This window comes from Strigops habroptila, chromosome 7, assembly GCF_004027225.2.
Source record: "Strigops habroptila isolate Jane chromosome 7, bStrHab1.2.pri, whole genome shotgun sequence".
Lineage (NCBI taxonomy): Eukaryota > Metazoa > Chordata > Aves > Psittaciformes > Psittacidae > Strigops > Strigops habroptila.
In genome coordinates this window covers 34,165,540-34,186,536 of record NC_044283.2, presented here as the reverse complement: position 1 = coordinate 34,186,536, position 20,997 = coordinate 34,165,540, and the positions used below count along the sequence as shown (strand labels likewise).

The 20,997-nt window shown below is 46.2% G+C and overlaps 1 protein-coding gene across 1 annotated transcript in view; it reads right to left on the bottom strand.

Annotated features, from left to right (window-relative positions):
- ENPP6 (ectonucleotide pyrophosphatase/phosphodiesterase 6) overlaps nt 1-16,480 on the bottom strand; it is a 34,112-nt gene extending 17,632 nt beyond the window's left edge. The window contains exons 1-2 of the mRNA XM_030492813.1: nt 16,225-16,480; nt 6,261-6,440 (exon numbers count right to left, since the gene is read on the bottom strand). Coding sequence (XP_030348673.1) covers nt 6,261-6,440; nt 16,225-16,480 — 436 coding nt within the window. The remainder of the gene's footprint in view (nt 1-6,260; nt 6,441-16,224) is intronic.
- Nucleotides 16,481-20,997: the final 4,517 nt, after the last annotated feature.

The following is a 20,997-nucleotide window of genomic DNA, read 5'->3' as shown; positions in this document are numbered from 1 at the left end:
CAGTCTCTTCACCCAGTGGTCCATGACAGCAGTTCCCAGGGCTCCACATCATTTGTATGTTTCAAGGGACCCCATCTATTATGATTTGTAAGAATGAATTATTTGCAACAATAACCAGAAAATGTAGTCAACTTTTTTGTAAAAACATATTTACATAATTTTGCATCTCTATCTAATATTTGTTTTTATAAAAATTGTGGGACTGTGTGATGGTGCTCACTTTTTGTGCTTCATCTATTGCCCCAAACGTATATAGCTCAATCCTTCCCTTTCTGTATGGAGGTACTTTAGTGTTTATCCCTCAACCACAAAAGCCCGCAGACTGCTAGACAAGAACTGACTCTCCACACCATCCCACAGTAAACCTACTATACACCCATACACAGCACCTTCAGGAAGTTACATTGTCCAACAGAAACAGGTCCCAGCTTCTACCTAACCAAATCATTAAAATGTATTCCATGAAAAACCTGAAGCCATCTCCAGCAGAAGGAGCCTTTGCCCCCAGCCCTGAGGGTGTGTAGCTTCAGTCTTCTGCATGATGTCTTGGGTGCTACCTGCAGCAACACACGGGCTTTCAGCTGCCTCAGATGTGAGAGGTGATGCAGCAGTCCTCCATGGACTTTACTATTATTTCAGGACTGAACTGGAACTTCTGAGCCAATTTCTCCTCCAACGCTTGAGTCTGGGGAAAGATTAGCTCCAAAGACAGGCAAGAAGTTAAGGACACTTGGAAATGCGTTGGAAACGTCTAGTGTTTTAGTTTGGATGGATGATTGCTCATAGCCAGTGATTAATATGATGATTTTGCCTTTTTTCCTCTTAAGATACTGACATCATATTATAATTTTCTTAGATAATGTTCCTCAGAATTACTCACAAGATAATTTTAACTGGAAGCATTAACCTCTTGGGGATCTGGGATATTTCGGTTGCTGAGATATCTTCGCTATTTCTAGATTGTAAAGTGATGAGCATGACATAAAAGTCTACAGAGACAGCAACAATTAGAAATCATTTTGGCTACTAAATATTGGTCTTCAAGTGTGTAGTTCATTGGCAGTAACACTGAAAATTCAGGCTGCTTAGATACCAAGAACTCTGTGACGAACAGAACTTGGAATTGGATTTTTGGTGTTAAGGCTTGCTACAGTTCCATAATACTGGCCATGAAGATCCTTTAGTATTTAAATTATTTTTTGGTAGAGGCCAGGACAGGTGGTAAATTTTCTCATTTAAATGTTATGAGAAAGGAAATTTAAAAATATTTGGAGCCAGACAAAGGGAATATTAAGTTTTTCTTGATTAAACTACAAATAGATGAGCTATATTTAATAAGATGTTATGTTAGATAGCTTTCTGCAGTTTTGTATGACACTAGACCTTTATTTTAAAACCTGAACTACTGGAGCAAGAATAAGGACTTATTTCACAGTCATATATAGGCTCCTCTTCATCCATCTGACATGGAGACCTGAGCCTCTGCCAGCTTTAAATTGCATTTCTAAACATTGATTTAACAGTCGGACACTTCTTGTCATAACAGAAGGTTTTGAAAACTTTCCAGACTAGCTCCATGGTCTGGTAAATGTTGTGTTTAAATGGCAAAAAGTTGCATTTAGAGTCTTTTTTCCCCCCCTTTCTCTCATTTCAGTATTTAGAAAAGATGTCACTGCACTCCAGCTAAAGCAGTTGCATAGGCTGCCAGAAAATGAGGGAGTCATCACCCACCAGGCTGAGCATGAAGAGCACTATAAAGCTTTGACTTGGGTGCTCTTGCACTCCCCTGGGGCTTTTCCATCCACTGGAGCAGCAGTGCTTCAGACAGGCAACCTGGGCATTTCACCCCATGTATGGCGTTAGTTGTTGTGCTTTACTTAGCCATCAAGCAGACATAGGATATATGACTTTTTCCCCACAAATGCTTTGAAAAGCAGAAAGTACCTAATAAACACCACAAAGAGAAGAGAAAAATGTCCCTACAAGTGCTTATATTTGGCAGAAGCAGTGTCTGGGACACCCAGCATGGTAGTATTTTGGCTCCTCCGCTTCTAGAGGCAGGAGAGCCCAGACGAATTCTGCCCATGAGTTGTCTTTGCTCTGTTTATGTTGAGCTCACATAAAAAGCTGTGGAGCTCACATAAAAAGCTGTGATAGATGGGCGTTTGCATCTGACAGCCCTCCTGCTCTGTGTCCCTGTTTGCTAGGGTCTGGATTTTCTTTCTTTAAGCACTGACTGTGTGTGACCGAGGAACATAGGGAAGAATACGAAGTAGCTTCAGGCTTTGCAAAGCCTGGAACTGGTTCTGAGAAGGAAATGGCACTAGTGTAAGTTAACCTCGGGAATCAGCTCACTGGCATTCACAACGCATTTCTGCTACATTTGATTGGTCTCATTTGTCTTCACCATTGATTAAAGAGAAAATGGCATCTTCCAGAACAAAGTGTGATGAATTTGGCTGTACATTGCTGTTGCTATTAAGGGTTTCCCAAACTTTTCCTGTTCAGATCTTTGCCAGATGTGCACAATTCATTACAGCAGCAGTATACCCTCAGTCTGGAAAGTTAATCACTAACAGCAGATCATAAGCAGTGCAAATGTCTGTGGGACCGCTACCCACCTTGGTTATTAAACCCTTATTTTTAACTTGATTTTGTTTGGCATTGCCCATTCAAATGCCTTGTTCAGAATTAAAGCTTTAAAATAATAGATCTAGAATTTTTAGAAAGGATAATATTCTTACTATGGAAGTAGAAAACAGTTCAAAACAATCACATACGGAAAATGTAATAAATACTATTGCATTTGGGGTGACTTCTGTTTACTCCAGTTAGACTTGGAGTCCTGCAGCCCAGCTGCCCTGTGTTTAGTTCAACAGTTCTACATTTCACCCTGCTTCTTGCCCTGTGCCTAACTGTGTTATGGCCAATATGCCCTTTGAGACCATGAGCACCTTTAAAATAAGCATGTGCTTAAGTGTTTGCTGAACTGAGACACTGATGACTTTGACAAAGGTCATCGATCACAGATAAATAATTGACAGATGTACACATCACAGTCCGCAGCTAAAATACCAGATCCATGCAAAAAAATCCCCCTCTGTATCATAAGAAAGTCAATGCATACACTTGGCAACATAAGTGCTGGGAAAAGAAGGTTCTATTGTTCCTTGCAATTTTCCACTGGAAAGAGCAGAAAGAGCAATTTTCCACATAACCTCCATATGTGAAGGTTATACATATGTATGCAGGGATACATACATACAGACCTCACATGTCTTCTCCCTGGGAGACACTGTTCAAAGGGCAACATGAAGGAGCTAGGTAAAGTCCAAAGGAATATAATGGAAAGCGATACTGTTCTTTTGGATTTCAGTAGCTCTTTGTAGACTGTTACATCTATTCAGTACATAATTATATCTATTCAGTGCAGTTACACTAGTAGTTAGAGATGAATAGTCTATAGAAACAGGTCTTTTTGTAAATCTTTAGAAGAATTTCTACATTCTTGTATAGTTTCTATATCCTGCTATTAGCACTGCTGTTAGGTCACTTGGGTGATCTCCAATAAGAAGTAGTTTTTTTCTGAGGGCTGCCTTCCTCTGCAGCGTTGAGCAGGACCACTTGTCAGGGCTCCTCTGGTCCATTCTGGCTGGGTTACTGCCTGCTGCTCATGCACCACAAAGGGGGTCAGAAAGATTGCCCCTCATGCCCTGCAGCTGGGGGGGAAGGCTTTTTTTCCCCATGGTGGACTAGTGAGTGTCCCCAGGATTTTTTGCCTTCCTCTGCAGCACTGAGCACGGCCCCTTGCCAAGGCTCCTTTGGGCTCTTGTGGCCAGGGGTCTGCTGCTCCATGCAGGTGACCCTCGTGCCCCACATTGAGGGGGAGGAAGCTTTCTAGACTCGAGGGTGGCCCCCAGGGATTGCTTCTTGTCCTCTGTAGCACTGAGCACGGCCCCTTTACAGGGGTCCCCTGGCCTCTTTGGGCTCAGTTCTTGCCCACTGTTCTTGCACCTCCAAGGCACCACTTGTGCCCTGGCACTCTCTGGCTCCATTGCCCAGTGCAAGCTTGGAGCAGGATCGAGCTCTGCTCTTCCCTTGGCTCCATTTCCCAGGGGGTTCTTGGTTGCACACAGCAGCCTATGTTTGGAAGGGCTCCAGCCTTGCTGCACCATCAGCAGCTCCATCAGCAGCTCCCATCCAGCTCTCCCTGTGTGCAGTACAAGCACTGGGATGGCACGAGAGCGCTTTTCATGCATCACTGGCCAAGAAGCGCAGCGGCAGAGCAAGTTTTGGAAGACAGAAGTGTGCTTGTCATTGATATATGTCATACTTTGGGAAATAACCCACAGTACCACATACCTCTTCTTCTGCACAAGAGGGATGTGGAGCTGCTTGAGCGAGTCTGGAGGAGGGCCACGAAGATGAACAGAGGGCTGAAGCACCTCTCCTATGGAGACAGGCTGAGAGAGTTGGGCTTGTTCAGCCTGGAAAGAGAAGGCTCTGGGGAGACCTTAGAGCAGCTTCCAGTGCCTAAAGGGGGCCTACAAGAAATCTGGAGAGGGACTTTTTACAAGGGCATGTATTGTTAGGACAAGGGGGAATGGCTTTAAACTGAAAGAGGGGAGATTTAGATTAGATATTAGGAAGAAATTCTTAACTGTGAGGGTGGTGAGACAGTGGAACAGGTTGCCCAGAGAAGTTGTGGCTGCCCTATTCTTGGAAGTGTTCAAGGCCAGGTGCCATGGGACTTTGCACAGCCTGGTCTAATGGAAGGTGTCCCTGCCTGTGGCAGAGGGGTTGGAACTAGATGATCTTTAAGGTCCCTTCCAAACCAAACCATACCACACCATGACTTTATCATTCTGTATCTAGTCTGCATCTTCAGTCTTTTAGACTGCGTTTGAGTCCACAAGACCATAGTGTTACCCTCAGATCTTTTTGCTTTTCAGTCCTGTAGAAACACTCTGGATGACCTTTTAGTGTTTTTCATCTTGGTTTGCTATTTCTTCCCTGTCCTGAGAACTGTGGCCTTTTTTGTGGGATGCTATTAACCACATTGCATGGAAAGACCGTGACCAGGCACACATGCGTTGGGATGTGGAGATGAGTTGGCCAGGAGCCTGTGGCGCGAGTCAGCTGCTGCTGCCTTATGCGCTGACACTGGCTGTGTTCAGTACAGCTCTTCCAACATGTGTTCCTATAGCCTGCAGTTGCACATATGAGGATATTTGCATACTGCTTAGGTAGCAGAGTTAAAAGGTCAAAAAGTTGAGAAGCTGGGTACGTTGCAAGGGATTTGGTCTGGCTGCACAGCTGCCACATTTATTACCATGTGGGTCCCAAGGATATACTCCTATTTGTTAAAAAAGACTTGTTATTACACATTCCTAGGGATTTCAGTGGTCCAATATCCAACAAATGAGGAATGGAAAGGCCAAGTCCCTCTAAATTAATAGATCAGACACAGAGCAACTGGGACCTCAGCTGAGTAATGATGAAGGAGGGTATGTTCTACATGATGAACGGTGGAGGAGGGGATGCTCTGCAAGCCGGCCCCTCTGAAGGTAATCATAGAATCACAGAATCGTGTAGGTTGGAAAAGACCTTTAAGATCAAGTCCAACCTTTAGCCCAGGACTGCCAAGACCACTGCTAAACCATGTCACTGAGAGCCGCATCTACACAGTTTTTGAACACTTCCAGGGACTTTCAGGACTCTACCACTCCCCTGGGCAGCCTGTTCCAATGCCTGATCACCATCTCTGTGAAGAAATTGTTCCTCATATGCAGTCTAAACATCCCCTGGTCCAGCTTGAGGCCGTTACCTCTTGTCCTATCGCTTGTTACTTGGGAGAAGAGACCAACCCCCACCTCACTACAACCTCCTTTGAGGTAGTTGTAGAGAGTGATAAGGTCCCCCCTGAGCCTTCTCTTCTCTATAGTAAACAACTCCAGTTCCCTCAGCCATTCCTCATAGGACTTCTCCAGACCCTTCACCAGCTTCATTGCCCTTCTCTGGACCCACTCCAGCAACTCAGTATCTCTCCTTCTCCAGAGACACTTCAGTTTTTTCCTTTCTAAGCACATGCAAATTGTCACAGCCTAAGAAAAGACAATTCATTTATATGAGTGGTTAGTAAAGCACTCGTAATTCTTGTCTGTATATCAGAACTGTATTAAAAAGCCATCCTGCAGTGTGTGGAGTGCTTAGATATAAACATGCACTGTTAAGATGGTAGCAATTTTTGACATACTAACCTGGCCAATAGTACATGGAAACGTTCTTCTTTTCTTTCATCATTGTGACCCACAAAGGCTCCGATCCATTCCACCAGAGAGGCAGCAGGCTTTCTTTATTCACACCAATGTCAAAAGATACATTTGCCTTTTGGTCCCACATGTAGTTTCCAATCATCTGATGGACCTCACAGTGGCGACCTTTGGGAGTGGAGAAAAAGACAGCACAATCAGATTGGTGTTCTCCAGCAGAAGGATGTCACCACTGCTACAATTGGATCATCGGCAAATCAGTTGAAAAGCTGATTTTCCACAAACAAGCAAAAACTAGGCTAAAACATTTATATGCTACTTTTATTTTGTTATTATTATCTTTTATTGGTTTTGTTTGTTTTAAATGAACACACTTTGTTCTTGCTTGTGGGGACAGCAAATATTTCATCAGACATTTTCAGCCCTCTTAGTGCATCATGGAGGCCCTTTTGCAACTTTATATTACAAGAAACTAGTACATAATAGCCGAGAGATGTCTTTCACTTCTCGTCATTGTCAGAAGAGAAATTCTGTATTTTAAGAGCTAATCTTCAGGTGAATTAACAAAAATAGGAAAAGAAATGTTGAAGATTGAGTTGTAAGAGGAGTTCATGATTTCCATATCTTAAAAAGCAACCACTGATCCATGTGTGAGACACTGTCATCATTAGCTGCTGAGTCATGATACTGCAAGGATTCAGATAACAGGCTTTGATTATTGTGAGACTGAGCATGGTGATCAGAACTGAAATAACCTTGGTATGCTTGTCTTAAAAAGGCGTCATTTTGAGCAGAGGACTCTGTATACTTTGGGTACACATGACCTCAAAATGGATTTTGAACTCTCCTTCCCTACTACGAGGTATTTCAATGTTGCAAAACATTTCCTTCTCCCCAGTGGACAAAAGCAGTCTCAAGTTGTGGCAGTCACTATTTACCATATTAAACCAAACAGGCTTAATATAGGAGAACTGGTGGATTGAATGGGCAGTAATCTGTCCTCTTTAGCCCGTCATGTGCCTTCTTCACCGTAAGTCTCAAAAGAGATGGAAGGAAGCCTTTACAGTGCATCAAAAATGCAGTCTTCCTACTTAGAGGGCAACCCCATCTCTTCAGCTTCTTGAAGTCCATGTATTCCTGAGCATGTATCAACCTGCTAAACTACAGGCAGGCAACTGGTGCCATCCTGGGAAACCTTCAGGTCAATGCTGAAGCTGTTAGGTCATGTCTTTGTATGATGTACAGTGTACTCTTCATATAGAACAACAAGCTCTAGCTGCTCCCGATGTGAGTTCCCTATAGGATCTAAGGTCTGCTGTCAGTTTGCCCACATCTTTAAGGAACAGAACAGAGACTGCAGTGTTGTTGGGATGTTTAATGAACTGTGTGCACTATTACAGAGGATAGTATTCTTCTGATCTTCACATCACACAAGTTCATTCTTCTATGGTCTCCAACTTTCTATTTTTTATACTAAAGAAGATCTCTTCTTTACAGAAGACGATAAGGCACCAGATTTCATTGCAGACATCTCTGGTTCACAGGGCCAGAAGGGAAGACCAGATGAGCAGACAGACCAAAAGACATGACCATTTAATGCTGCCTGGAGCCATTCGCGTCTGCTTGTCTGAAGACTCTGTCCCAGAAAGACCCTGGACCTCCTTGGAAGACACTGATAATCAGATCAACCTCTTCCTTGGGTTGCTCATCCCAGTGTTTATCATCAGTAACACTGTACAAAACGTATGCCTGGTCTCTAACTCTATTTTTGACCTTTGTTAATCTTCAACCATGGCTATTCTGTGTCTTGCTCACTAGATTAAAATGCTCTGCAATAGCTGGCATTTCTGCCCCCCGGAGACACTCAGACACAGAATTAAGGTCGCTTAGCAGATTTCTTTTGGGACACCTGTACAACTCCAGTTCTTTACATCCCTTGTTGCAACTTATTTTCTCCAGCCTGAGAAAATGACCTTTGGTGATCTCCTTTTTAATGATTACCAAAATAGCAACATGGTGTTACACAGTCACCATAACACGCTGAATTTATTATTGCTTCCATTACTGCAGCTTTCCTCTGTAATCAAACATCAAGAGTTTCAAAAGTAGAAACAGGGCAAAAAGCAATTTCAGCATACAGATGTCATCATTTAAACTCTCTGCAACTGTAGTAAAAAGCACCCCTTCCTCAAGCAACTGAGGAAAACAAAGAGGGTATAGTTCCCTGGAATATGTAACTGCTGTATCCTTGTGGAAGAGAGGCAGCAAAAGCATTTGCAAGTCTGCATGCTACAGCTTACTTGGACACTACACTTCTTGCAGCATTGCCTTTGTCCAAAGCACATTCCCATGTCTCCAGGCACTTTTGTCAGCATTCAAATCAATCTATGTAAGACAAAGATGAAATAAGAAAAACCGCCCAAACCAGCAAAAAACCTCAACAAACCGTGCAGCCATTTGGCCACCCACAACAGCAGCAGTGCAATGCTAAGTGCTATGCACCCTACATTGACCATACGCGAGATTTGGAAACCAGAGTGGGTGCTCCTGTAGCATTTGCTACCAGAATGACCTCTTCTTTCTTTGGTGGTCTTTCACTGACTGCAGGGACAGCTTTTAGGATCACTGGGAGGGACGATGTATCATACAGGGACCACCCGTGTCTAAATCTACATGAGAAAATACTCTAAGACACTCAATGATTTTTTTTTTCAAAGAGAGGCTGCACGCTCAATGCTACACCTGGTGCATCAGGCAACAAAACAGAGGCAAACCACCTCTGCGCTGAGCAAATCAGATTTATCAGTGTGTATTAGCCAACACAGCAAAGGTACCCACGTGGTATCCACCTGGTGATGAACATACGGGCTGTGGAAGGGTTAAGTTCCTCCACACAAACCACTGCGCACACTAAGGTAGGTAGGTTTTAACAGCCCAAGTGAGACATGCAGTTCCCTCTCTCCCCTTCTTCCCCTCCCCACATCTCTCCTCTGTTATTCCCTTGAAGAGTCACCTAAATGCTGACCCAGTCTGGCTCATTTGTCAGCTCCTCACCCCACTTCTAAACCCCCTCGAGACCTGCTGGATGACTTGCCCTGGGAAATGCTCTGCTCACGCTGCCTGCCACGAGGAGGAAGAGAGCAGGACTTTAAAGTCACCAGCACCGTATTCTCACTTCAGAGCAGGTATGATGCTGCTGCCATCCCCAAGGACTGAGCCCAGCCTGCTGCGAGCAGAGCATCCTGAAAAGCCCAGCTCTGCATGCTTTGGTATATGCCCTGATCTGCTCTCATCCTGCTGGGTCTCATCTGCCCTTCTTTGAAAAGAAAGGAAAAAAACCCCACCAAAACCCATGTGCTCATCCTTAAGTGGCCTGGAGAAGATTAGGGCTCATGAGAATTCAGGAGGGAGTGCTGGTCTGGGCAAAGTGGCCCTGCCATCTGCAGCACCCCAAGCAAAACAGTACTTGCAAGACGTGCATGGACAATTTATGTTCCCAGAAGAGCTTGCTGGCAAAGTCTTAACAATTTTTATGACCTCCAATAACACACAGATCCAAAGCAGAAACACTTTAGCCTGTGTCAGGCAAGACACTGTATCCAAGTAGGATCACATCAAAAGACACAGAAAAAATCTCTGCTATACACTATACTTTACTTTTTTTCATGAGGGAGATTCATTTAAAGAGCATGAAACTCTTAATTCAGTGCTTTCAGAATGGGGCTGGGGTGCACAAAGATTGTTTCCCAAGCATCCACCTTAGGCTTTGCAGATGCTTGCTTATGCAGGAAAGCAGGTCTTATGTCCCTGAAGAGCACGTGCTCACGGCTGTTAGTGGGTCTACTGAATCGAGTGGCAGCGGTGGGCCGAGGGGCCATGCTGGGACCCCAGACTGCCCACAGCTGGGTACAGCTCGAGGGCAGTGCAGCTACAAGCACTATAGAAGGCCTGAACAAAACGATGGGCACAGCTGCTCTCTGCACCATTAGAGAGGGTACAAGCCTCTGGCAGTTTTCTGTTCATCAGCTGTGACTTCAGCTCTGGGCAGAGAAATACCTTGATATGTGAATGTCCACTTATTGCCCCTAATAGCTGGTAGCAGGTATGCTAGTTATGAGCTGTGAGGTTGTAGCTAGTAAGAAGGAAAAAATGCTGGGCTTCAATTCGTAGCAGATGAACTTGTGTTAGAGAAAACTTTCTGTTCTCCACTTTGAAAGTGTTTCCATTTTTTTAACTGGTAGAAAGCAAACACAGATTTTTACAGCATTTTGTGTATGTGTGAAAGAGGAAAATCTTGGCACTTGGCATTGCAGCCTTTCTGCAGGCGGTGAGTAAACAAAGTGAGATGAAGAATGTGAAAATGAAAAACCCTCCCAGTTCCCACTCTCTTCTCCAGCCTGTCCTTGATAGGACAGTACCCCTTCCCTGCCAGTATTAGCGCAGACTTCTTCATGTTCTGTTGGTTCCTGTTCTTCATGTTCTTTTCATTTCAGAAATGAATCCAAGAAGAAGAGACTACTGATTTTAAAACCGTATGTCACAAACAGAATCTTTTAAAGCTTTGCTGCTGCTGGCATCTGTGGTGGTTAGAAGAGGAGCAAAAAGAAATAAATCCTATTCCCTCATCACTCATTATGCTCTCTGTCTCCTTCTGGCTTTTTTCTCAGCTTGGACAGTGAAATTGAGATAGTTTCAGTTCGTGTACATGTGTACACAATGTGTACGGATAATAAGTTTCCCTGTTGTACTGCTATCCCTCCATTTTTTATGCCCCAGACAAAATGCAGGTATTATTTATGTAATTAAAACTTGCTTAACTGCTGAACAGAAACTATCAGCATCCTTTCCTGAACCAGGCTGGATCCTGGATACTGTTAACTTGGCAGTTGAAAAGAAGCATCCAAAAGAGCCATCACTAGGCTGGGCTTCCTGTGGGTAGCAGGTGGACAGAGAGTGAAGATGCTGTGCTGCGAACCAGGAGACCTCTCACAGCAAACAGTAAATGTACCAGTACATGTGCACATCGGCCAGAGCCCAGCGGACTCCAGGGGTAGAAGCCCAAAGGACATTTGCTCCCAGAAAACATGGAATAAACGGGGTGTGGCATATGTGGAGATTTGCTGTGCTCAGGGGAAAGCAGAAGCAGACTAGCTATTTATCAGACCCCAACATCATCTACCAAAGCCCCCCAGCAGTCAAGTATGGCAACATTGAGAGTGAGGAGTGGAGGAAGGACGACAGAAAGACAGAAGATGGGTAAAACCTTCAGTCTGGCAGAGTAGACCTTGACTGCCACCCATCCCCGGGACCTGTGCCCAGTTGCCTGTCTCCCTCCTGCTATGCAGAGGAGAAGGTGATGGCACACGCAGGGCTGAGCTGCAGCAGCTAGGAAAACACCATGCTCCATTCCGTATTTAAAGACGACCTGTCTTTAAAACATGCTGTCCCTGAGTTACAGCTAATGTGAGACAGCCATGCGAAGACTACAGTCCTCACCTTGGTTGCAGGAGGCTGAAACATCCTCAGTTCAACCTCCTCCTCCATTCCACAAGCTTCATGGGACCTCACAGCCTCTCTGCCAAGTATTTAAGATCAGCTCCTGTCCAAAGAGGGACATGGAGGCCCCTAGCTGGCTCCTCTCTGAGCAGCTCCCCACCCACCGCTGGGAGCAGGGACTCCCTCTTCTTCCCATGGAGGCCAAGAGAAATACAGCTGACCAGGTGGTTGGCATGTCCTCGTGGAGGACCTGCCAGGAAAGACTTCATCTGTTGTTAGGATCTTGGAAAATAAATCCTCCTGGGTTTCCAGCTCAAATGTGATACTGTCCACTTGTGTTTATGCTGGCCGGGGCTGGAAATGTGAGAGGCCCCTGCATACCCTGAGTGGGGGGACTTCAGGGGAGCTGGGGTGCAGGGGGTACCCCAGCACTCCCCCAATGCCCATGGGTTGGCAGGCGAGGAAGACCCAAACCCCTCAGCATGAGCAGCTTTTCTTGAGAGACATTGCATGAAGGGCTCTGAAGCAATAACTTGCATTTGTAGCGTTTACGGGGGGGACCTCAGACTTTCCATTGAGCTTGGTGTGAGAGCTCCCTGCAGAGCCAGGCCATGACAGGGAAAGGGAAAATTAAAAGCTCCCCACAGGACAAAAGCCCGAGGTGGCTTGTGGTCTTAATTCCTTTCTGTGCAAAACAAACAGCACATGGTGTGATTATATGAGCCTTTTGGGATACATGTATTTGAACTCCTGCTTCCCTCGCTTGCCAAGCTCATGTCAAGCCCCACGAAGTTCTCTCAAATACATGTGTCAGCAGCAACAGCTCCTTTTACCTAATTCACCACTTTATATCATGCCTTTCAGGTCAACAACTGCAATATCATAACTGGAGCACAGAAAGCTAGGACAGCAGGTAGGATTCAGTTTAACAGCTCAGAAAACAACCCAACCACCCAAGAATCAGTCCTTATGCCACTGTGGAAGCTGAAACTGTGAAACATGGCATGAAAGAGGTTGTTAGAGAAGACTGCTTTTCAAAGAGTTGGATTTTAAGCCTGTGCATCCTTGGTCTACCTTGCACACCACCAGATCTTTGTAACAGAACAAAATCTCCAGTTGCACACCAGCAAGAACCCTTTGCTCCAGCAGCAACTTTACTCTTGTTTGGTGCTTCTTCAAGCAAATAGCAGGTCATGATGCATGCCCTGGCTTGCAGGGGGACTGGAGCTTCTCCCTAAGCTCTGAATCACTGGTGACTTTAAATGAAGAAGCCAAACCATTAGCATTTGTCTTGTTTCTATGCTCTCAGTTTACTTATAACTACTGTAGATGTAGACGAAGGCCCAAGGGCAGGCCCCAGGCTTTGGGCTGAGGCTTTTTGTATCAGTCAGGGAAGCTCTGGCAAATATCTTCTCATTGGTTGACAGTAGTGGCGAGTTCAGGTAGGAGGGTGACCTATGGAGAGCCACGCCATGGCCCTGCAGCACTGCGTGACCACAGGCAAGTCACCTCCCTCCTCTCGCTTCCCCTCCAAAATTTATCCAGTAACAACAGGTAAACAACACCTAGGTTGGGCCCTATTCCTCCCACTGTGCCTGAGTGTCACCTAGCACCTAGTCTCTGCAAAACAGGGTATGCTTCACATTAGCATACATCAGTGAGTTGTTTTTAGATACATGTCTCTTGGTCATCAGCTATGGTTGCATCTATTTGGTTATAGCTTTGAAAATCTCGGTGAACTTGCTATTTCTCATGAATATTAAATATTATAGGCTGCTCTCTTTAAACCATCAGTAAAGTAAAATAGATTGGCTAGAAGATCTGGCAGATAACTGGGCAGCTGCACTGCGTGCTACTGCTTGCTAGCTGCCCCTTGCAGAGGAAAGCTACATTCTGGCAAGGCTGATGGGTGCAGTTTGGCACCATCTGTCCTAGTGTGTGCAGCCATGTCTGAGGAGCAGAGTCCTCTGTCCTAGCGTGTGCAGCCATGTACACTCCTGAATGGATGTGGTGCCACAATACCTTGTGAATGAGCAGAAAAAGAACGGATGGGAGTGTTTATCTGAAAAAGTGGTGGGATATAATGAAAAAGACAGAGGTGGGAATGTGCACATGCGGCCAGATATTTGTTAAGCTGATTTAGCTGAAAAAAAAGCCAATATACTATGAAACTGCATTCACAAATGCTAAAATACTGCAATTTGGAGGTTAAAACTTGAGTTTCTTAACAGCTGTTTAAGCAGCAGTGTAGGACAAGACATGAAGAATAGCTTGTAGTCACTGATTTCCCACAAGAAACTGGCAACGTGCAAATCCCACACATCCCAGTTGCAAATAGAAGTGAAAGCAGTTACAGTCATGTCTCTGTGTGTGTGTCCCACAGAAGAGATGCATGACTGGTGAGATGTGATGTTAAGCGTTCCCACGCCCATACAGCAGCAACAGGGAGATGGTAACTTAGGGACAAGCAGGTCACCACGGCACGATGCTCATGTCACGCTGCCATGCTGCGTTTTCTCCAAAAGCTGTCCCAGCTTTGCAAATCAAACATGCACAGGCTGAACACAGCTAATGCTATGTCTACTGTGTGCCCCATGCACCTAACCCCACCACCACCTACAACATGACACCTTTCTGTGGTGACTGCACTACAGCACTGGGGGTAAGAACAGTGCAGCCATGGGATCCACTATGCTGTCATGCCAAGACAGTGCCACGGGGTCCACTAACACCCCAAGTGCTCATGTGCAGCCTTGGATCTTCCTTTGGACAGTTCATCACCTAAACTTGGTCCTCAGTTGGTTCCTGACCTGTTTAACACTGTTGTGACTCGTGTTAGGAAGGTGAATCATTATTTGCAGTTAAGTTGTATTTGCATTGAGATCCTCACCATGAAGGCCAGGAGACTTGCAAGAGGAGTTGAGTTTGATCTCATAGATTGTCTCATTGCCTCAAGCTGGGGTGTGGAAACTCTGACACCCTAAAAATGTGAAAAGTCCAGCAGTGGTGTTTCATCATCTAAACCAAAACTCCTTCTTTGAGAGCACAAAACAGGATGTTTTCAAAACTCCTTGAAAGGCCGATTACAGACTTCATTCTACGTATACACACTTAATAGGAGTGATGGTTAAATGTGGTAATGAGTGAAAGCAGTCACTTTCCCTCTTCTCTTTAACAACTCCATCTAAAGGCTTTTTTGCACACACGAAGTGTTAAACCTGTTTGCCTAAGTAAACGTGAAGAACATGGTATGGGGTGAAATGACATCTCTATTTTCAATCATGACATTTGCTCTGCATTCACGGATTTGCACCAAGTCATGAAAAATCCCTGTGGTGGTTTTGTACTTGATTCTGTTCAGACATGAGCAAGAGAAAGGCATTTCTCTTGAGAGAGAGGGAGGGAGGAAGGGGTTAAGCAGTTTCAAAACAAGCTGGGCACAACTGATGTCAGATTTTTGTCTTACAATGGCATCTATTTGCTTTCCCAGCAAGCAGTATATGGACCGCTGGGCATTGTATTGTTCCAAGGACAGCAGAAGATGCCACATATCTTAGGAGTGGACGGATTTTCTCACTCCTCCACATTAGGTGGAAGGTTGTGCTTGTTAAATAATTCCAGATAAATTATTATCCAGATTAAAATCCAATTGGAAACTCCAGGAAAACTTGTTTGGTTTTTGCTTAACTGTTGTTTCCAGGATGTCTTTGATTAAAATGGCCCAGCTGTACTCTGTGCACTTTCCTAGTGTCACTATAACCATGTGTTGCTCTGCCAGCGATAAAAAGCAGATAGCACCATTAGATAAAAAGCAAATCAGCACCATGAAAACCATGACTATGCTCTCCATTTTCTGAAAGCCTCTCCTGGGTGTTCAAAAAAACTGCAGGGGAGGAAAAGCAAAAATCCTCAATGTTTTTCTATTTGGCTGTTTCAGATCATTGCAGATACAAGGGCTTAGGGCAAAGTTAAGACAGGGACCGGTGAAAGCAGAAGGTCTATGTAGTTTTAAAAAGAAATTTAACACTGAACTTGCCAAACCAGACCTGCTGACTGAATACAAGTTCCTATCTTGGCACCCTCAGTTTACATGCCTTTTTGTTAACTGGAAAGGCTCTGTATTACTTTTTCATGCCTTTCCCACTCCTTTTTATGTTCCATGTGCAGCAGCCCCCATCAGTGGTCCCACCAGAGAGCCCTGGATGGCCATGCTGCTGGTGGTGGACACAGCAGCACCATGGGAGAGCAAAACCAAACTCCAACAATCAGCTCCACGTGGTGTTTCCAAGTTCAGAGCAGGTTTTAGACAAGCACTACTGAGCTGTAATGCCACAGTGCTTTTAAACTCCCAGCTAAAAGCACAGCTTGTGATATTTTTACATTGTCTTTGGAGGAAGAAGTCACAGCGAGCTGAGAGCTCTGAGGAGCATCACAGCACAGAAATGCAAGTACTCACCCGTCATCAGCGTGTAGTAATTTGGGTAGGAGAGGCTGGGGAAGTCTGGCGTCATGTAATCCACCTTCACTCCCATGTTCACGATGTCCCGAAAGCCCGGCAGCCCCTCCAGCTCGCTGTCGTCGATGTAGTCGAAGCGAAAGCCATCGAGCAGGAACACCAGGAGCTTGCGGGGGACCGAGGAGGCAGCGGGGGGCGGCAGGAGGGAGGCGAGGGCAGCGGCCAGGAGGGCGGCGGGGAGGCGGCAGCTCCACATGTCTGACGGGACCGGGACCGGGACCGAGACCAGACAACAGCGAGGGCTCCGCAGCGGCTCCGGGGCCGGGCCTGGCACTGCTTGTCCTCTCTCCCGCTTGCTACCTCCCGTGTTAAAGCTACAGCGCTGAGTGGGAGGGCACAGGTTAATGACAAGCAGATGATTAACTTGGAGCGGAGGGAAGAGTTGGATGCTTCCCGGCTGCAGAGAAGACGCTTCACAGCGATGGGGTAATACGGCACAGAAATAAGTGGAGCCTCTCAGGGAGGGAGGGTGGGAGGGTGAGCAAAGATGGGAGGGAGAAATGAAAGGAAGGAGGGAGGAATGAAGGAAGGAAGAGAGAGAGGGAGGGAGGGAGGGAGCAGTGCCGGCGGCCCCTCGCGTGGTGGGATCTGAGCCCCGTGGCCGGCAGCTGGGCCCTGCATCAGGGCTGTGCCTGGCAGAGCTCTTACCGAGTGGAGCTGATCACTTTACACAGAGCGTTACATCTTCAGGCATGCAGACGTGCACATCATGTCTTTCTGGCAGTGGCTTGCGATAGGGAGGCTGAGATTAAGGCAAAGCAAAGTTCGAGAGGTGGAGAATGCGAGTTGGGGTCCAGCATTTTGATGGTGCAGCCATACCACAGAGCACCAGCGGAGCAAGCTCACCTCTATACGGATCTGAGTCCCTGAAAAGCACCCTGTCTTCCCCACTTGCTCCGTGCTGTCATGGGACTAATCCAGCTCCTGATGCACTAGTAGAAAAATCCAGCACTAGACAGAGCAAATGGTACATTTATTTTCTGGGTGTTGATATTATTAAGATGTTAAAGAGCTGGACAGTGCCATATTTCATACTAAAAATTAAAAATTGATCATATTTTAGTAATGAGTCGCCACCAGGTTCTTCTCTTGCCAGCCGCAAGAGCTTAACTATACCTCTAATGCAATGCCAGCACATGCTGTACACTATAATTACATATTAAATCACTTTACTTGAATTGTGTTTGGTTTTCCCAAATGAAAGAAGTTCATGGCATTGTCTCACTCATCATGGGAACAGCCCTTCTCAGATATTTACACCTGAGGAAGGTTGCAATAGCTGGCCACTACCCCAGCATGGAATCTGAACCCCTGCTTGCTCTTTACAAGGCTTCCAATTGCACATCCAGCGTGTCTAGTCGCTTCTTGCCAAACACCAGGCTAATGCAAGCTCAGCAAGGTGGTTTTCAGCCTCCCTTGCCCCAGATACTTACGTACCCCTGTGCAAAACCCCCTTGCATCCTGGCTTGCCTTTAGCACAGCTTCATGCAGGCTGCAGGTGCCTGTGAGCCAGAGCAGGTGTCTGCAGGTCACCACTCCTGGGATATGGCTGGAGAGATGCTGTACTGCCCTTCTCCCATGGGGCTTCCAGCTCAAGAAAGAAGATGCCGTGCCAGGGAAAGGGGTGCTGGGATTTTGTGTAGGAGGGAGGCATTCAAGACAGGTGGAAGAGGATGGAGGGGGAGCCTGCAGTCAAGCAAGGCTGCTCAGGCTCTTCAGCTGGCTATGCTTGTATTCACCTTCTCTGTCAAGTTCCTCACGCTTCCTCCCTGCCAGTGGACTAAATGCTCCTCTCTATAGCTTGCGCAGGCCCTCTTTTCTTTCCTTTTTTTTTTTTCATGTGTGCTTTTTCCATCTCCCATCTTCAGGCCCAGCACTTGGGATGTACCCTCACAGCAGCGTTACACCTGAGACAAGGGCTCAGAGCATTTCTAAGCTCCAGCACAGGGATCCTTAGAGGAAGATAGTCACCGAACCCTGAGCCCTTTGGGGGTTTATCCCTTTTTACATAGCATTTACTTTTGGAGCCTTGCATTGCTAGCTATCCTCATCTTGGCAACTTTAATTCTGTCTATGTTTTGACTTTTCTTACCTTGCTGGCTTTAGTTCATGTATTTCCTCACAGTGCAGCAGCGGTTTTCTCAGCAAACCAACCCAGGGCCACACAGCTGTGTTGCACGTCAGGTCACAGACAGCTGAGCCCTGGGGCATCCGTGCAGCCCTGTGCCCAGGATCAGGACAGATGGACTGTGGTCCCCAGCCTGCTGGGACAATGACAGGTTCCAGACCCATAGCCCCGGAGAAAACACCACCCAGGGGACCCGGGCAGTACCAGCGTGTTGGAGCCTGAACTCTGAAGGAGAACACGCAAACCTTGTGGTGCGGGGGAAGCCACAGTGCTGTGTGACCTGAGCAGCGGGCAGCGTCCCAGGCTGTGCAAGGCTGCCGCTGCCCTGCCTGCGTGGACGGGGCTGCAGCTGCACACAGGGTTGGCGGGGACGTGACCGGCTGGGCAGCGTGTGGGGCAGCACGTGCCAGGGGGCAGGCCTCCACAGGGACAGACACCGCTCCTCTGGCCGTCTCCAGCATCCAGAGGGGTCTGCCTCTTCACCTGCACATCCTCCTCTTGCTTATCAGACCTTCAGGATGGGAGGTGGCCCTGCAGAACCTGTACTCAAAGACAGCGCTTCTACTAGTGCTTGCTGAGGATTTTCACTGTAGCAGAAACTGTGTGTAATGTTCTTGGAGCTGCCTGTAGTGTTGTGTTGTGGCCAAGCCACTGTGGTAATTGACTGTGTACACACTTATGTTGAATGAACTCAGAAACTCAGGGTAATGTGATTATACACCTCTTGGCAAACCCATGGAGACAGTCACACTGATGTCTTGGCTTGCCCTCTAATAGGTGGCCTCTGGGCTTGCCAGCAGGGCTCGGCAGAAGCAGCAGCTGCTGCTTGTGAAGGAATGGGACAGTTGAGGAGAGTCAATCAAGTATTCAAGAAGGACACCCACCTTTAAAGGATGACCAGGTTTTTGAGGTGGTTAGGACAAGAATCCAGGCTTCCATCATGAGATGGTACAAAGATATGTCTTCTTATCACTTCATGGCATTAAGAAATAATGCCTTCCTTTCAAGAGGGTCGCAGTCTACTGGTTGACAGCTCCTAAGGGAAAGCTCTACTTCAACCAACACAGCAACACGAGGGACAATTGGTGCAAGGTACCAGAGCCCAAGGTCTGCTTTAAGAGTTGGAGATTCACAGGTTTCCACTCAATAAATAACAACAGTACAAGGCCTGAGAGGGGTTAAAGGAGTAGTGAGCCATGTAACCATGACGCTGTACAATACCAAATTGTGTTTTGACAGACAATCCCCCTGAAGAGTGGGACTGGAGCCAAACAGTCTAGCTTGGCAGAGACAGACCCTAGCAATACATTTCATCCCTGCCAAGCAATGTTGATTTGCTTTGGTTCACATTCATTTGTAAGCACCCTGTCTGCACAAAGCCCCAGATGGCCTCAGAGACTCCAGCACAACAATATTTTGATACAAATGCTCTTACAAAAAGCTATCAGAGCCTGAGCTGGTGTCCAGAGGCAACAGTCCTCACTGGTTAGCCCTCACATCAGGTTTAGGAAGGAGCATGCATAAAGGAAAGAAAATCCCTCAGCCCAATTTGTTCATGAGGAGATACCCCACTGATCCAAACTTCATTTGAGACAAGATCCCCAACCACTTAGATTGCTCAGGAAATCCTCTTGGCAAAAAGCAGGTTTCCAGTTTTGAAAAGCTGCCTCCAGTGTCCTTGAATCTCTTTCTTTTTTTTCCTTTGGTCTTGCACAGATTGGAAGCACAATGATAGAAATGCAAGATAATTCTCCAGGCTCACACTGATGGTTCAGCCTGGCTTGTCAGATATTCCAGCCTCCCCTGTGGCTCAGCTCTACCTGTGCCCTTAGGTCCAGGAGCACACACAAGAACAAAAGCTGCTAAAAGTAAAATGTGGTTTCCCTTTTCCCCAGTGAATTAGGGAATCTAAAGGGAAACCTGTCCTTCTTTCTCTTCTGGAAGAAAGACAAGAAGGCATAACATAACTCATGGTTGCCTTGTAATTCCTCTTCAGTTCCTGTTCTCCCTTCACACACAAAAGTAGTTGAACTCTTCGGCCAACACAGCCTGACTTACTGTTTGGTTGTTTCATTCTTCTCATTAGAGAAAAAGGCATGTCCATCTCCAGACATAAAAGCTCTGAGGGGAATGATAAATTGCTAATTTTGAAGAAGAGGATTTGTGCCAGTCTGAAGTTTTAAGGTCAGAACTCTGCTGGACTCTGGTCCTTCTTCCTCTTCTCCCCACCAAACCCATGCTGGTTGGTACCAGCCCCTGTGCTGACTTCCACACAAAACCTCTGGCAATGCGTGTATCTGCCTTCTGAGCTGACAGGTCTTACCTTGGTAGACATCATTGGCTGCAGAAGTTTAGTATCAGCTTCTTTGCTCCTGCACTATGCATTCTCACCAATGCTCCTGCATGGAGGGGTGGATTAGGGAAGGCATCTGCTGTTCTATCAGATATTCCTAGATGATATTTAACATAAAGTCAGTTATTTCTGTGATCTTTTGATGTGCAGTAGTTCAGTCATGAGGAATTCAAGCCATAGGAAATGGGCTGTTCTTGCCTCAGTCTTGTACAGATGTATATGATTGATAGTC